At 36.2% G+C, this 15,333-nt stretch overlaps 1 protein-coding gene across 4 annotated transcripts in view; it reads right to left on the bottom strand.

Moving 5' to 3' along the window:
- Nucleotides 1-15,333, bottom strand: part of RBBP8 (RB binding protein 8, endonuclease) — a 97,980-nt gene that overhangs the window by 21,466 nt on the left and 61,181 nt on the right. For all 4 annotated transcript variants that reach the window (XM_024757912.1, XM_024757913.1, XM_024757911.1 and 1 more), the window contains 8 exons: nt 12,505-12,680; nt 10,493-10,597; nt 6,440-6,525; nt 4,820-4,929; nt 2,850-3,732; nt 2,642-2,768; nt 1,630-1,718; nt 613-730 (listed from right to left, as the gene is read on the bottom strand). In XM_024757912.1, the coding sequence (XP_024613680.1) occupies nt 613-730; nt 1,630-1,718; nt 2,642-2,768; nt 2,850-3,732; nt 4,820-4,929; nt 6,440-6,525; nt 10,493-10,597; nt 12,505-12,680 (1,694 nt within the window). The remainder of the gene's footprint in view (nt 1-612; nt 731-1,629; nt 1,719-2,641; nt 2,769-2,849; nt 3,733-4,819; nt 4,930-6,439; nt 6,526-10,492; nt 10,598-12,504; nt 12,681-15,333) is intronic.

The following is a 15,333-nucleotide window of genomic DNA, read 5'->3' on the forward strand; positions in this document are numbered from 1 at the left end:
ATGGCAGAGTCACTCACTCATCATATACACTATCATTCTTAGTTTACTGCTAATTTGCAAATCTATACTAATACTTCTCAGTGGAATCCTCCCATTTTTCCCTTATCAAATTGCTTTGGAAAATAGTATTTCTAAAACAGGACTCTCAAGATTCCCTTTACACCCTTTATTAAAAAAATTGTCTAAACCAGGGATCAGGAAACTTTTTCTTAAAGGGCCAGACAGTAAATATTTTAGGCCTGTGGGGCCATAAGGTCTCTGCAGAAACTACTCAGCTCTGCTGCTGTGTTCAACAAGCAGCCATAGGCAATAAATAAACGAGTGAGGCTGCGTTCCAGTAAAACTTTACTTACAAAACTGGTAGCTGGCTGTAGTTTGCTGACCCCTGGAAACAACTTGAATTCTTTTGGAAATAAAAATTATTTTTACTAAAGATTTTTTTCCTGAAATATTGACACTAAGCTTTACTAAAGAGAAATCTAGTATTATGAGAACAGGGGGGGAAAAAAACTAGTTTATGGTGAAGAGGTCACTTATACTCATCAGTGCAATGGTATGTCTATAAACTTCCCTCCACATTTGTATTAAAATTAAAAAAAAACCAAATCTTACTTGGACTTTTTTCTCCCTTCTGCTCTTGATTCTTCATTTTTAAAAGCATAGTTTCACTAACCAATGTACAGTCCATGTCCACTGTCTCTCCTCCTGCTAATCTTGACTGACTGCCATCCTGAATAAATATTTAAAAATTCAAAATTTTAACAATCATTCCTTTACGTCCTAATATTTACTTTTTTTGGGGGGTGGGGTAAAATATACATAACATAAATGTTACCATTTTAATCATTTTTAAGTGTACACTTACATTTCAGTAGCATTAAGTAATATTTACCTTTACCCTTTAGGAATATAGATACATTTAGGTTTAAATGCCTATAAACCATTTTTAGCTTTGATATACAAGCATCGTCTCTCAAGCCTAGGAAAAGGACTGCTGCCAAGCATGAGAGAACTATGCGTTACCACGATCCCTGGAGCTTCCTTTCTTCCCTAATCTGCTTCACAGAAATGAACATCAATGTACACTAAGAACAAAAGTTCACAAGTCAAATTTGATTTCTTAATGGATATTTATTATTACTCTAGCAAATGTTACATACTTTATTAATATGCTACCAAGTGAAAGAGAACTTCTCAAACTATGAAGAACCTAAATACAAACCAAAAAATTTATTTCTGCTATGAATTTTAATGAAAAAATACACAGTATTTAAAAAAATTAGCCAACTGGGAAAAATGAAATTTTTTTCTTGAAGGTAGATTATTTTAAGTTAATCTTTTGATAAAAAAATAAAACTACTTAAAATATGTAATTAGCATTTTACATTATTTTAAAACTATATTTTTCAGCAAAGTTCTCTAAAGTCAGAAAGTATTATTATTACACTTTCAAAAATACTATAATGTTGGCATAATAAGTGTTATTATTTCATAGTTTTCTGAACAAATACATGAAGGCTGTAAGAGGTATGTGATTCCCTCAAGGTCACAGAGTGAGTCAGGACAGCAGGGTGACTAACAATACACTAGAATAACCACAATGGGCTTTGGTTCTATTTTCTAACTTACCTTTGTATCTACTACAGTAATATCCATTTTATACTGAGACAGGTCTGCTCCTGGATCTATACTCCACTGGATGTTTTCAAAGGATACATCTTAGATAAGGAGAAAAAAATGCACAAATAAAAACAAAGTTTTAAAATTCTCATCACTTTAAAACATTATGGGACCCACAGAATGAAAAAAGTTTTGCAAATCATATGTCTGATAAAGGACTTGTACCTAGGATATATAAAGAACTGTCACAACTCAATAATAAGACAATTACTTCAATTAAGAATAAGCAAAGGACATGAAGAGACAGTCCTTCAAAGAAGATATACAACTGGCCAATAAGTACATGAAAAGATGTGCAACATCATTAGCCATCAGGGAAAGGCAAATCAAAACCACAACTGAGATATAACTTCACACCCACAGGATGGCTAGAATCAAAAAGACAGACAGTTAACAAGTGTTGGTGAGAATGTGGAGAAACTGGAACCCTCAAAATGTGAAGAAATTGGAACCCTCATGCTGCTGGTGGGAATGTAAAATGTTGTAGCTCCTTTGGAAGAAAGTTAGATAGTTCCTCAAAAGGTTAAACACAGAGTTAGCATATGCAAATGTTTACAGATATACATGTAAATGCAAAGAAAAGGACAGGCTATCTATGGGTGAGGAACAAGGTTTGGACGATAAATTTCTACTTTTTATATTTTTAAAATCTGTATAGTTTAAATTTTTTAAAGCTTTCTTTTTGTAAAGAAAGTAAGAAACAACTACATAGAACAGGTAAATCTATAAAATCACCTATAGAAAGTAGGTATTAAAGATGTCAATTTATTTTTTCAAAAAGCAGGAAAATCACATGTAAAGTGAAACCAATAAGAATTGTGCTATAAACACAGAAACACACAGGGATAAGATATTTTTTCTGAAAATAATTCAGTCTATCCAAAGAATGTACATAATATATTACAATACTCAATTTAAAGTCATTAAAAAAGAGTAGAAATGCTATTTATAGTGTACATACCTTGGTTGGTTTGTAGAGACTTTGTTTTAGCAATTCTACATGGATTTAACTGAAGAACTGATGCAAGTTCACATGCTCCATGGACTGACCTGGTTTTTATTTTTATAGGCTCATGAGAACCAGCACCCTAAAATAGAAAGAATTATTAGCATCTAGGAGAAATCACAACAACCATTTTAATCAAAATCCTTGAACATTTAACACAAACCTTCATGTCATCAAAAAGATTCTCTGTCTCCAAACTTTCACGTGGATGTAGAGGAATTTTAAAGATAGAATTTTCTTCCTTTATTTGTAACAGTGTTTTATTATCTGGAGATTTATTCAAGGACTGGAGGAGGGACTCCTGTAAGCTGCTGGGCTCTTCTGGGGAATCTCTGATTAACCCACAGCTCCCACTCAAGGCCTTACGGCTTGAGGAAGAGCCCTTTGGAACAGGCTTCAAAACCTCATAGAGAGTCACTTGCCTAAATCCGATTTTAGAGTTCTCACTTCCTTGGCTCTTCTCTTGACGCTGAATAGCTGAAAATCGATCAGACAGATCCAGAGGTTTATCCATCACATAGTCTCCATTCATGTAAGAATGACTATCCGGTGGAAAAGGAAAAGCATTTTCTTTATCAAAGGAGGCTTGGGGGCAGCTTACTTCATCTTCACTTTCTTCCTCGATTTTCTTCCTTTTGGTTCGGCCTCCCAGTGATTTCAGGGCTACCACATGTTTATCTTTATCAGTAACAGTATCTTTAATGTGATCAATACTATCCTGCTCACTTGTATTTTTATTTATAAGCATCTGCTTATTAGAAGATGACTGGTTAGTGATCTTCTTCACTTCAGCCCCAATATTATGGTGTGTGAAAAGGGCACCATCTTCAGATTTTAATCTAGGTTTCTCTGATCTAGAATTAGAAGTGTTGCTGAAAGGCATTGTTTTCAGATGGTTTTTTTTCCCAGTCTCTAAAAGAGAAGGGGACAAACTTGTATTCAAACCTAAACTACTTTTCACGTTAGAGGTAGCTCCAAATACAGGAGATGATACCCGAGTAGTCAATTCTTCTTGAGGAGGAGGCTTTGAATTAGAATCTGAAAATCTAAAAAAATAAAGAGTGGTAAAGCTTTTTTCCTATTAAAGAATTAAGGTAAAAATTAAAAGACAAGCATAATGAGAAAACTTTTGCTAATATACAATTATTAATAGCAAGGTCTTATCCACATCTCAGACGCAGACCATTAACCAAAATTTAAGATACAATATAGTTGCTGGCTTCTCTTTATTTGGCTGACAAAAAGCAGAGGGAAATGATACAGCAAACCTATCTGAATACAATGATATTCCTATCTATAAATATTTTTCCTAAGTAACTTAAATAAATTCACTATATAATAAAATCATATTTTAGTAAATCCCACTGGGGACCCAAATTCTTTTGCTGTTACGAAATCTTATCATGAGTAACTCCAAGAAACAAAATTCTTATACTACAGAATTGAACATAACTCAAGACCCAGACTGCCTGTAGCAGAGGAGACAGCTGTGGCAGTAGAAAGAGTATTAGGGTTAAGTTTGAAGACGTGGAATGGCTAAGAGCTCTGACTCTCATACTTAATAGCTGTGTGGTCTTAAAAAGACATTTAACCTTTGTGAAGCTGCATTTTTGTTGACTGTAAAAAATGGGGGTAATAAAACCTACTTTAATGAGTTACTATGATGACAAATTAAATGTGATATATGTATCTAATACTGAAAGCTCTTTTAAAAAGCAAAGTACCACATAAATATAGGTACTGTTAGTTAAGGGATGTTCTGAAATTAGTAAAAACAAGATGTATCTCAATCTTAGAAGCTCATCTGAACTAATAATGGATTTCATAAAATGTCCAGTTTTTGAAAATACAAACCCAGAAGGGATGATTGGATCTTTAAAGGAGATAAGGCTGGGACCTCTTAAGTACTCCTTGATAGAAGTACAGAAAGAATCTAAAAGTAATATCCATCTCTGTACATTAACACAAAAAGCCCTCAATTGGTCATAAACTGGGGAAAATATTTTTTTAAGTAAAAATTAATACAACCAGAATAACAAACTTGAGGGAAAGAAACAGTTTAAATATATGGAACTCACTGTAATGGAACTTCATCGACAGTTTGTAAGTTTTTACCAAAGTGCCCCAAATTACCTTAAACTATCTTCACTATTTCTTCTAGATTCCTCAAAAGGTTTTTTGTGATCTCCTTCCAGACAGCGGTAGAGCTCATCACCAACAGGGCTCATAGGACCTCGAGATTCCTTCAATAATAAAATATAAAGTACATAAATACAATGGAAGATTATTAATTCTCTCTTTGTTTTTTTGGCCGTGCCACACAGCATGTGGGATCTTAGTTCCCTGACCAGGGATCAAACCCGTGCCCCCCGCAGTGGAAGCGTGGTGTCTTAACCACTGGACTGCCAGGGTAGTCCCAAGATTATTTATTCTTAAAAAGGAATGAAATACTGATACACGTTATGATGTGGATGAGGCTAAGTGAAAGACGCCAGGCTCAAAAGCCACATATATGATCCCATTTATATATGAATTATTCAGAATAGGTAAATTCATAAGGACAGAAAGCAGACTGGTGGTTGCCAATTCCAAAAAACAAGATTAGTTAGATTAGAGGAAGGGAAGAGAGATGACTGATCATACTTATAGGAGACAAATTTAGAAGGATGCTTTAGAGAGCCGTGCTTCCCGAACTTTAACATGCATACAAATCAACTGAGGATCTTGTGAAAATATAAGTTCTCTTTCAGTAGGTCTGGGGTTAGGTTTGAGATTTTCTATCTCTAACAAATTTCCAAGGATGCAAATGCTGTCGGCCTGTGGATCACACTTTGAGCAGCAGGTCTTTAGAGATCAGTTCCGTTACTAGATTTGGTGTCTAAACTACTGACTTGCCAGGTTTATGGGCAGGACGGAATTAAAAACCATTAAAACATTTAAAGTTCAAAGGGTAAAAACTACCCACTATCACTTGAAGAGAGATTTAAAACTAGAAAGGACCAAAAAAAAAAAAAATTCAAATGCAGTGAAAAACCAATTCAATGGTTTGAATATACATTTACATACATTAAATGTATATTCAATATATACATTTACTGACTAAAGCAAAAGAATAGTTTTAAAGCTGTACCAAAATGAAACTTCCCTAAGATTGAAGAATTCAAGGTTTCCATTTTTTAGGGATCAATTAAGAAAAAAGGTAAATGTGTCTGATGGAAGGAAGAGCTAAAACAACGAAAAGAAAATCATGGGGTCAATTTCTGACTCAATTCCTAAAGATCTGGTCTAATTGGACTGGCATTTATAAGGACAAAGATGAATTAAAGGATCTATAGTAGACCCAAGAATTCAGACTATCTTCCAAATCAAAGCCTGGTTTAAAGGATGTTGAAAAGATCCAATAAATTCTGAAATCAACCTAAAGGTTTAAGACTTCTCTTAAAGTCTTCTCTTAGTTGGAATAGGGTAGGGAGGAGAGGGGGAGAGGGAAGACGGTTGCTAAATCCTCTATGTCATATAAATTTTGATTCAACCCACAACCTATATCTCCCAAGAATTCTAAAGATTCTAGATTTCTGCGACTGCTTGGGGTGAATAATATAAATGGGCTTTTCTAGTCTCATCAATTTTTGTTCTAGGCCTTTATCCAATAATCTTTGGATAAAATAATTTTTCTCTTGCTCAATTCTCGAAAAACTGACCTCAAAAGACACTAATTAACTCATATTATCACCAAAATAAACAATTACTTACAGACTCATCTTGAACACTAAGTCCAAGTGTTTCACCAACAACTGTAGCTAAATTATCAGGAGGATAACTGCTTTTTCCATGTGTATCTAAGTTTAAAAAAAAAACAAATTATACAATTGTAGAAACTAGACGTATGAAAAAATACGTAAAAGGAAAGAAAAAGCTCAAAGGACCACTTTACAAAATGGCACTGAACAATTTTTAAAATTCTACGTGAAGTCCAAAATATCTACTATAAATTGCAGTAAGTTGCAGGTATCTAGCACTTACACTTGCCAAACTTTTTCAGCTAGTTTTCTATTTTTCCTAAATGAATTGAATGTTAACAGGTAGATTATTTTTCTTATTTCCACTGGAAAAAAAACATATAAATAAATGGAGTTCTTGTGATACAAGACACAGCATGAATATCAAACCGTATTTATATAGTAACCTTTCATGAAAACACTTTCATGAGAGTTTCACTTCATGAAAACTCTCACAGTGCAGAGAGATTTTCAGCATTGCATAATTTTCAAGTTTTAAGCTAACACAACATATTTATACAGAATTCACCTGTGTTCAAATATTTTATAAAGTTTTATGTATACAGAGTTTCAATAAGTCAACAAGTATTTACGTAGCACATACTAGGTTTCAGGCATTGTGCTACGAAGAGAAAAGGCTGTTGTCCTCGAGGAGCTTATGGGCTGCTATAGTTGAAAGGTATAAAGAAAATTGCAATAAAATGTGATAAACATTAAAGGTACATAAAAGGGGTCATTTAAACACAGAGCAAGGACTCCTAAATCTGCCTTGAGAAAACAAGGAAAGCTCACCAAGTGTTGACTAAGCTGACCCTTGAGAGAAAAAGGAATTAAACTGGCCTGGGGGCAGAGAGGATTCTAGGTATGTGGAAGGTGTGATATGTGAAACAAAACTGCATGTTCAGGCAACTACATGTGGTTCAACTGCTGGAAATCAAAGTGCAAAAGCTAAAATGGTAGTTAGGACATGAGCGCAGACAGGTTGATAAGGGATCAGATTATGCTAAAGAATTTAAAATTTAACCTGTAGACAATGAAGAGATAGTCAAGGGTTTTTTAATGGAGGACAGATGCAATATTTGGGCTAAAAAGGTGATTCAGACAGGCTGACAGAACAAGAAGCGCTCACTAATAGGCAACGGGACTAATTAGATTACTAAAAGAGTCTCATGAGAGATGCTAGTATGCCCAAGCTAGTATCATGTGGGTGCAGAAGAATGTGCATGACAGATGTGTAGGAGGTGCAATCAATACGACTTGGAGACTGTTTACATGTGAGAGTTGAAGAAGTAGGAATCTAAGATGATTTGAAGTTTTCTGATTTAGGTAACTCAAAGAGGTATGTAAACTGTCATTCACTGAGATTGTAAATAAAAGGATAAGCAGGTTTGACAAGAAAGTCTCACTTTGGACATGCTGAAGTGGAAGGATATCCAGGTATAGATGTTCAATAGCAGGCAGATACATCAGTTTGGAATTCAAGAGAAAAGTCTTGGAAAGAGATAGATTTGGAATTTATTATCATATAGATGGTAGCAGAATACTAACTCTAAGTGAAGATTCCTCCAGAAAAGAAAATGAGAGAAGACTAGGCCAAGGATCATATATACTGGGGACAGTGACATTTAAAAGACAGATGGAGAAAGAATAGCCAGTAATGGAAGGTGAAAAATGAACAATAAGTAAGAGAATCAGGAGAGTGGCACCACTTCAAGAAAAAGTGTGTGCAATGTCAAGTGTCATAGAATGGTCAGGTAAGATAAAGACTGGTAAGCATTCACTAGATTTAACAACCAGGAGGTCTCTGATGACTACTGCCAAGCAGTTCCAATGTAATGAGTGAGAGAAGAGAGTGTGAGGATGTGTCCCCTTTTCTCCCCCTTCCTCTCCCTCTTTTCCGCCCTCCTTCCTCCCTTCCCCTGCACCCCTTTTTCTTCCTGGAGTGAATGGGAGTTGACAGAAAGGAGAAATTGAGCACAGACTGCTTTTTCAGTTTTGAAGAGAAGCTCTAGCTGAGAGTGGAGACAATTAAGAAGGGGTTATTTTAAAAGACAAAAGATAACATGTATCTTTATGTTGAAAAGAAAGAACCTGCAGAGAAACTGGAGATACAGGATAAGAGAACAACTGATGGAGTAAAGTTCTGGCAGCAGCAGAAGAAAATGGGCTCCCGAGTACTGAGAAGCAAGGTTCTGACACAGTCTAACACCCCCTGCAGCCTTTGCCTGACAGTCTGTCTACACACATGCACACAAACATACATACACTAATATAAAAAATTTGTAGCTTTCAGAGTATAGGCTCTGATTTTACTAATTTTACTAATATAAAATGAGTAAGTGATTAACCATGGCCAGTCCTCCCAGTTTTGCTCTGCATTTCATCTCCTCTCACTTTTTCAAGGATCTAGCAATTGTTCCCTCTTTCTCCAGAATTACTCATTTCTCTCTTTACAAGATCATTCCATCAGCATAAAGATATGCTGAATATGCTATAATAGACCATCTTTTAAAATCCTCCCTGGACCCATGTTTCTCTTTAGCCACTGTCCGTTCTCCCTTCCCCCTTCACCACAAAAAGGCCCAGAAGGACTTGTTCACAAGTGCTCCTTCCGGTTCTCTTGAACATGATAGTCTAGTTGATCACCTCTACACTTTAACAACTCTCATTAAGAGTTAAACACTCAGTGATCCCCAGGGGACCACATCCAACGGTCAATACTCAGTCTTCATCTTCTGCGACCTATCAGCACTGTTCTCCACAGTGACCACTCCGTCCTTTCTCTTTTGGTTTAAAGGACGCCACTTTATCTTGGTTCTCTTATCTCACTGGCAGCTCCTTCTCTGGCTACTTGGTTGTTCCTCATTTTCACAATCTCTATATCATCATCCCAACAGCTGCGATATTGCCTCCGAGGAAGTGAAAATGGTTCTTGGGGGGGCAAAAAAATATTTTTATGTATGAGACACAGATACACATACACTCAATACAGTATATCTGCAGTATTAAAATCTCATGGGGGAAGTGATGCAGGGGGGCGGTGGGGTGTCTAAAAAGGCCACGTGGGAGTGATAATAAAAAATAGCCGAGAATCACTCCTTTACATAATGGAGTGCCTCAGGGCTAAGTACTGGAACTTCTTCTCTTTCCCATCTTCACTCACTTGCTTGGCTATCTCATCCAGTCTCATGGCTTCAGACACCACCTACATGCTAACAACTTCCATTTGTATCTCTATGTTAGACTTCTCTACATTCACACCCACCTACCCATCCAAAATCTTTACCTGAATGTCTACCCGGCATCTGAAAACAAAATATTCTCAAAACCAAACCCCTACCCTCAGCCACCCTGCAAACCTCCTGCTCCCAGTCTCTCTCCTCTTAGCAAATAGCAACTCTAAAGAACAGAGTTGCCCAAACCAATCTCCCTTTCCCTCACTCTGCCCCAGCCACACAGGGCTCCTTAATGTTCCTCAGTCAAACCAAAGAACACCCCCACCTCAAGGCCTTTGTGCTTACTGACTTCTCCACCTGGAATGCCCTTGCCCCAGAAATCAACACGACTCACTTGCTTCCCTCAGTCTCTGCTCAAATGTTGCTTTTAAAGTGAGGCTTTCTAATATCTCTTCTTACCCTGCTTTATTTTTCTTCAGAGCCCCTGATCCATCTAACATATATTTATTTTCTCTCTTCCCCAACTAGATTGTAAGCTCTATGAGGTTAAAGATTTTGTTTTGTTTAGTGCCCGGTATACATTAGGCATCCAAATATTTATTGAATGAATGAGTAAACCACAGTAAAGCCTTATTTACTTAAAATTACTAGCAATTGTAATTAATGTGGATAGGAATATTAATATGAATTAATAACAGGATAACGTTATTTTCCAATATGAAAAGGACTACTAAACAACAAATAATACAAACAAAATTATACGGAAAATACTTTAAAATGTTGTCTAATTCAGACGGTCACTCTTGTCCACCAATTTTAAACTTATAAAGTAATCTCAGTATCTTGCTTACTAGCCACTGAAGCTTGACTCTGATCACAAGTGTCAGCCACTAGAATTTCACGTTCATTATGTTTATGTGGTGGATGAGTTGAAGACTTTGGTATTTTCCTCAATTCTAAGGGAAAAAAGAAGAGAGATTACATATAAACAATCATGAAAAATGATAAGCCAATACAAATCTATCTTTAAATGCACTAGAAGTGCATTTTATTCACGTAACTTTAATATTCTAAAAAGGTTATTCCTTTAGTTTCACTGAGAAACAAAGTTGGTAGAGAGGACTGGAACAGATAAATTCTTCTGACCTAAGCCTTCTAGAGTTGTAATATTTTAATGTATCTTTTCCTTGTGTATCATTGCAAATCAGTAGGTTCATTTGAAATGAATATTGCATCATACAGCTTTTTCAATCTTTGTTTTAGAGTTTTCATTTTCTGGAAGGAAAGCTGAAACATGCTTTATCAGAAATCATTCCACTATTTAAGGGTTTAATTCAAAGAAAACCAAAAGAAGGACAAAGTAAAGGGAAATAGACTTTTACTAATTATAACTAGAAATTATCATTAAAAAGCAGTATACATGTAAAAATAAATAAGCATGGATGGTTAGAAAGAGAAAAGGAGTAACTAGTCATTAAATTAGTTTTAACATAATTTGCACGGCTCAAAAAAGCAAATTAAAAATTAAAAGCAGAATTTCATATTCCAAGTAAAAATGATCAGAACAAGATTAAAATTGACAAAGTTTTAAATAGTTACAGGTTATTCTCATACAATGAAGAAATAAACCAAGAGCATTTTACTAGATACAAAAGACGACTTTTCCTAAAAAAGAAAATTGTGATTTGCTTTTCTGGATATTCTTTCAGATGGATTTAAACATGATCTAAATTATGCCGATGCTTATCTGTAGTGATTCATGTTCTATCTGATACCAGACAAAAAGGCGCACAAATGTTCATTCTAAATCCATGATCTTACATTTTAATTTAGCTCCTAATTACGTGTAAGATTTTTAACAATTCTTTTGTTTTCCACTAGATGGTGATGCAAGCTCATATAAAATGGGGGAAAACCGTCAATTTTCCAGTATCAAAGATTAAGATCTACTGTTTCTTTAAAAGGCATAGCTACTGTCAACAATTTATTTGCATTAGAAAAATATCTCTAAGACTGTGTATACTCCTTTCCCTCGAGTGCTTCCCTTGTTACAAACAGTTTAGGTTAAGATGAAAGTTTTAAAAATATTTACTTTTAGATTAATGTTAAAAGGAATAAGCACTGTATCACGTCACAGGATGAATCTCAGGACTACATGGAAAGGTATTTCCAAGGCATTTTGCAGAAATGGTCAACTGGCTTGGAATTAGAAATATGCCACTGACAAGCCACGAAGTAGATACATTATAAAGCCATTTCTTGATTTACCACCAAGTGCTACATATTATAAAAAATAAAAATAGCTAGTTAAAGCATTGGTGGGAGTAGCTGTGGATAAGACTTGGAAACTACAATAGTTTAGAGCCAGGAAGATCTATATTTGAATTTTGACTCATCTACTTACTTGACAGGTTACTTAACCCCTCTAAAGAGCAAATCTTTCCTCATCTATAAAACGAAGGTGCTAGTAGCTACCTCAAACCTGTCATGAGGATTAAAACACAGTAATAATATATTCAAATCAGCAAAATAACCAGCACACCGTAGGTGGAACTTAATGTTAGGATATCTCCTCTTCCCATGTATCCTACTCAGATATATACACACAGGAATAGTTTTTAAATAAAAAGAAAACTATTCACTACCTTTGTAAAATGCTGAGTGTTTACATATTCAGATGAGCAACACACGTCTATACATATACATAATACGGGCAGTAGATGCCTTCCAATTCACTTCACTAATGGAAGTTAAACTTACAGTTGTAACGTAAGTTACCTGAAAAATGACTATCTTCCTAACAATAGATGAATACTTTTTTTTTAACAGAACCAGGTAACTAAACTACAACTCCAATCCTTACCCTGTGCACACCCAGAGTGCTCCAGTTTAGTATGTGTTTGTTCTACGTATCGGACGTGGAGGTTCTCCTTCCTTCGTAGTCGGTTAGTGCCAGAAAATGAAAAGGTTGTTATTGGTGAATCTGGAATAACATCTTCCTCAGTTTCAAGATCGGTTGCTTGATGTGGTTGATCATTCCTAGAGGAAAATAAGGACAACTGAATGAAAATTAGTTTGATAAATATTTATTAAAACATCTAGCACATGGTATGAGTGACAGCAGAACACAGGTATGAAGCCATTATAATTCCTTGCATCTGATGTTCCAAGTCTAAATACAAGGATTAGAGAAATACTCACATGACCGGAGTACCAGGTGGGGAATATTACTGTGAGAAGTGAAGTAGAAAGTGTAGTTGGTGGTACTTGAGGTGAAATTAAAAGAATTTCAAATGGCAGAGAAAATCAGCAGAGGATCCTCCAAGTTTGAGTCAAAGGCAGGCAGTACTGTGTACCTGTGTTAGAGAAAGACAAGCCGGAACTACATGAAGGAGAGCCTCGACTAAGCGTGCACATAATTTAGAAAGCAAGAGGAAAGGAATGAAGGTTTTAGAGAATGGAAGTAATGTGACAATCTAGCAGCAAGACTGTGCAAGATTGACTGGGACAGAAAGAAAGGAAGTAGTGGCTGTAATAGTTCAGCAGGAGCTTCGCTGGGTTTGAACTGGAATTCTGAAGATACGTATGGAAAGGAAGGGACCAGTGTTAAACACTCTGGCAACAGAATCAACAAGACTTGGCAAATGACAAATTCAGGGTGATAAATAATACTAACACCGGTAACACCAACATTTGTTGCAGGTTTACACTAGTAGGCACTGTTCAAAGCGTTACCTGTATCAGTTTAAGTATAAGGTATTATCATTATTACTCTCATTTTACAAACAGAAAATACAGATACAGAGGTTAAGTCACTTACTAAAATAAAATAGGAAGGGCTTCCCTGGTGGTGCAGTGGTTAAGAATCCGCCTGCCAATGCAGGGGACATGGGTTCAAGCCCTGGTCTGGGAAGATCCCACATGCTACAGAGCAACTAAGCACGTGCACCACAACTACTGAGCCTGTGCTCTAGAACCTGTGAGCCACAACTACTGAAGCCCAAGCGCCTAGAGCCCATGCTCTGCAACAAGAGAAGCCACCACAATGAGAAGCCCGTGCACCACAATGAAGAGCAGCCCCCGCTCAACGCAACTAGAGAAAGCCCACGCACAGCAGAGAAGACCCAATGCAGCCAAAAATAAATAAATAAATTTATAAAAAATAAAATAAAATAAAAACGTTTAACAGAAGCAGGATCTAGACCCTGGCAGCCAGACTCCCAGGACAACACTGTTATCCTTGGTATAGACCATGGGGCTGATGACTGACTACAAGTAGGACTCAGACTTTGAATTTCTACTTCTGCTTCTATCCACGCTTCACTGTCAGTACTCTCAACACATCAGTCAGAATAGTCTTATTAAAACTTACATCATATCATGTCACTCTTCTGATTAAAACCTGCCACATCTCCCCACTTCACTGAAAACACAAGCCAAACTCCTTATAATGATTGATCTGATCATCCCCCTCCCCCATGACCTGCCTCCTCTCATATTACATTCTACTCCAGCCACCCTCGCTTCCCCAGGCTCCTCAAACACACCAGGCACACCCCTACTTTACGTTCTTTGCTCCAGCTGTTCCATCTGCTTGGAATGCTCATCCCCAGATATCACATGGCTAACTGCCTCATCTTCTTCAAGTGTTTGCCTTCTCATCAATGCCTGCCTTGAACATGCTATTTAAAACTGCAAACCCCCTTCCCACACCCTAGTACTCTGGTTCCTTGTTATTCTGCTATTACTTTATCCATAGCAGTTACTGCTTTCTAACATAGTACATAATTGATTTGTCTATTGCTCACCAGCCAGAAAGTAAGCTCTAAGAGGATAAGGATCTTTTTGGTTCATTGATACACCACAAGTGTCTGCAATAGTGGGTACTTGGTACATGCCCAATAAATATTTATTGAATGAATGAATATGAGAGGTTCCCAGATTTCACTAGAAAAATAAATTTGTGCTGATCTAGGCATATGTTCTTGCCCAATTCAATTCAGGCCCGAAGGCACCTAAAGACTGGGTTTGGACTGAATTGTGGGTATTGAGTAAAATAAAGTTAATTCACTTTAACTCAACTGCCTTTCCCATGTCAAGCCATCACTGACCTTATTTGCCACCAATTTTTATCAGTCTGTCAGGCATTTAGGCTTTACATGACAAAACCAGTCTATCCTAATATACTCATATCAGTTTGTAATACTACGTATTTCAAACAAAGAATAATGAGATTTTTATAAATTATGACCAACAGAGATGTTTTTTTAATTAAAAGAGATTAATTTTTCCTAATGGATTTGTATCTTAATTTCCTAGATAATATCAATATTTTTTGTGGTCTATAATCCTATATACTGAGTAAAATCTTTAGCGCTAATATCTAATCTCTACCTACAATTCTACCATCTTATTCTGGAAAAAACAAAGTAAACTAAAGTCATACGAGAAACCTTTACAAATTAATGGAGTATGAAATCTATCTGACCTCACTTTAATTAATCACATCACAGGCTACCTGCCTATTAGTCATAAAAATTCAACCTGAAACATGAATGAGTCACGAGAAGAAACTGATTTCCTGGCAGAGTCAATCTAGAAGTAGCTGGGATCACAAAAGGAAAACACACACACACACACACACACACACACACACACACACACACACACACACACACACACAAAACCCTTT

This window comes from Neophocaena asiaeorientalis, unplaced genomic scaffold, assembly GCF_003031525.2.
Source record: "Neophocaena asiaeorientalis asiaeorientalis breed wild unplaced genomic scaffold, Neophocaena_asiaeorientalis_V1.1 scaffold142, whole genome shotgun sequence".
NCBI lineage: Eukaryota > Metazoa > Chordata > Mammalia > Artiodactyla > Phocoenidae > Neophocaena > Neophocaena asiaeorientalis.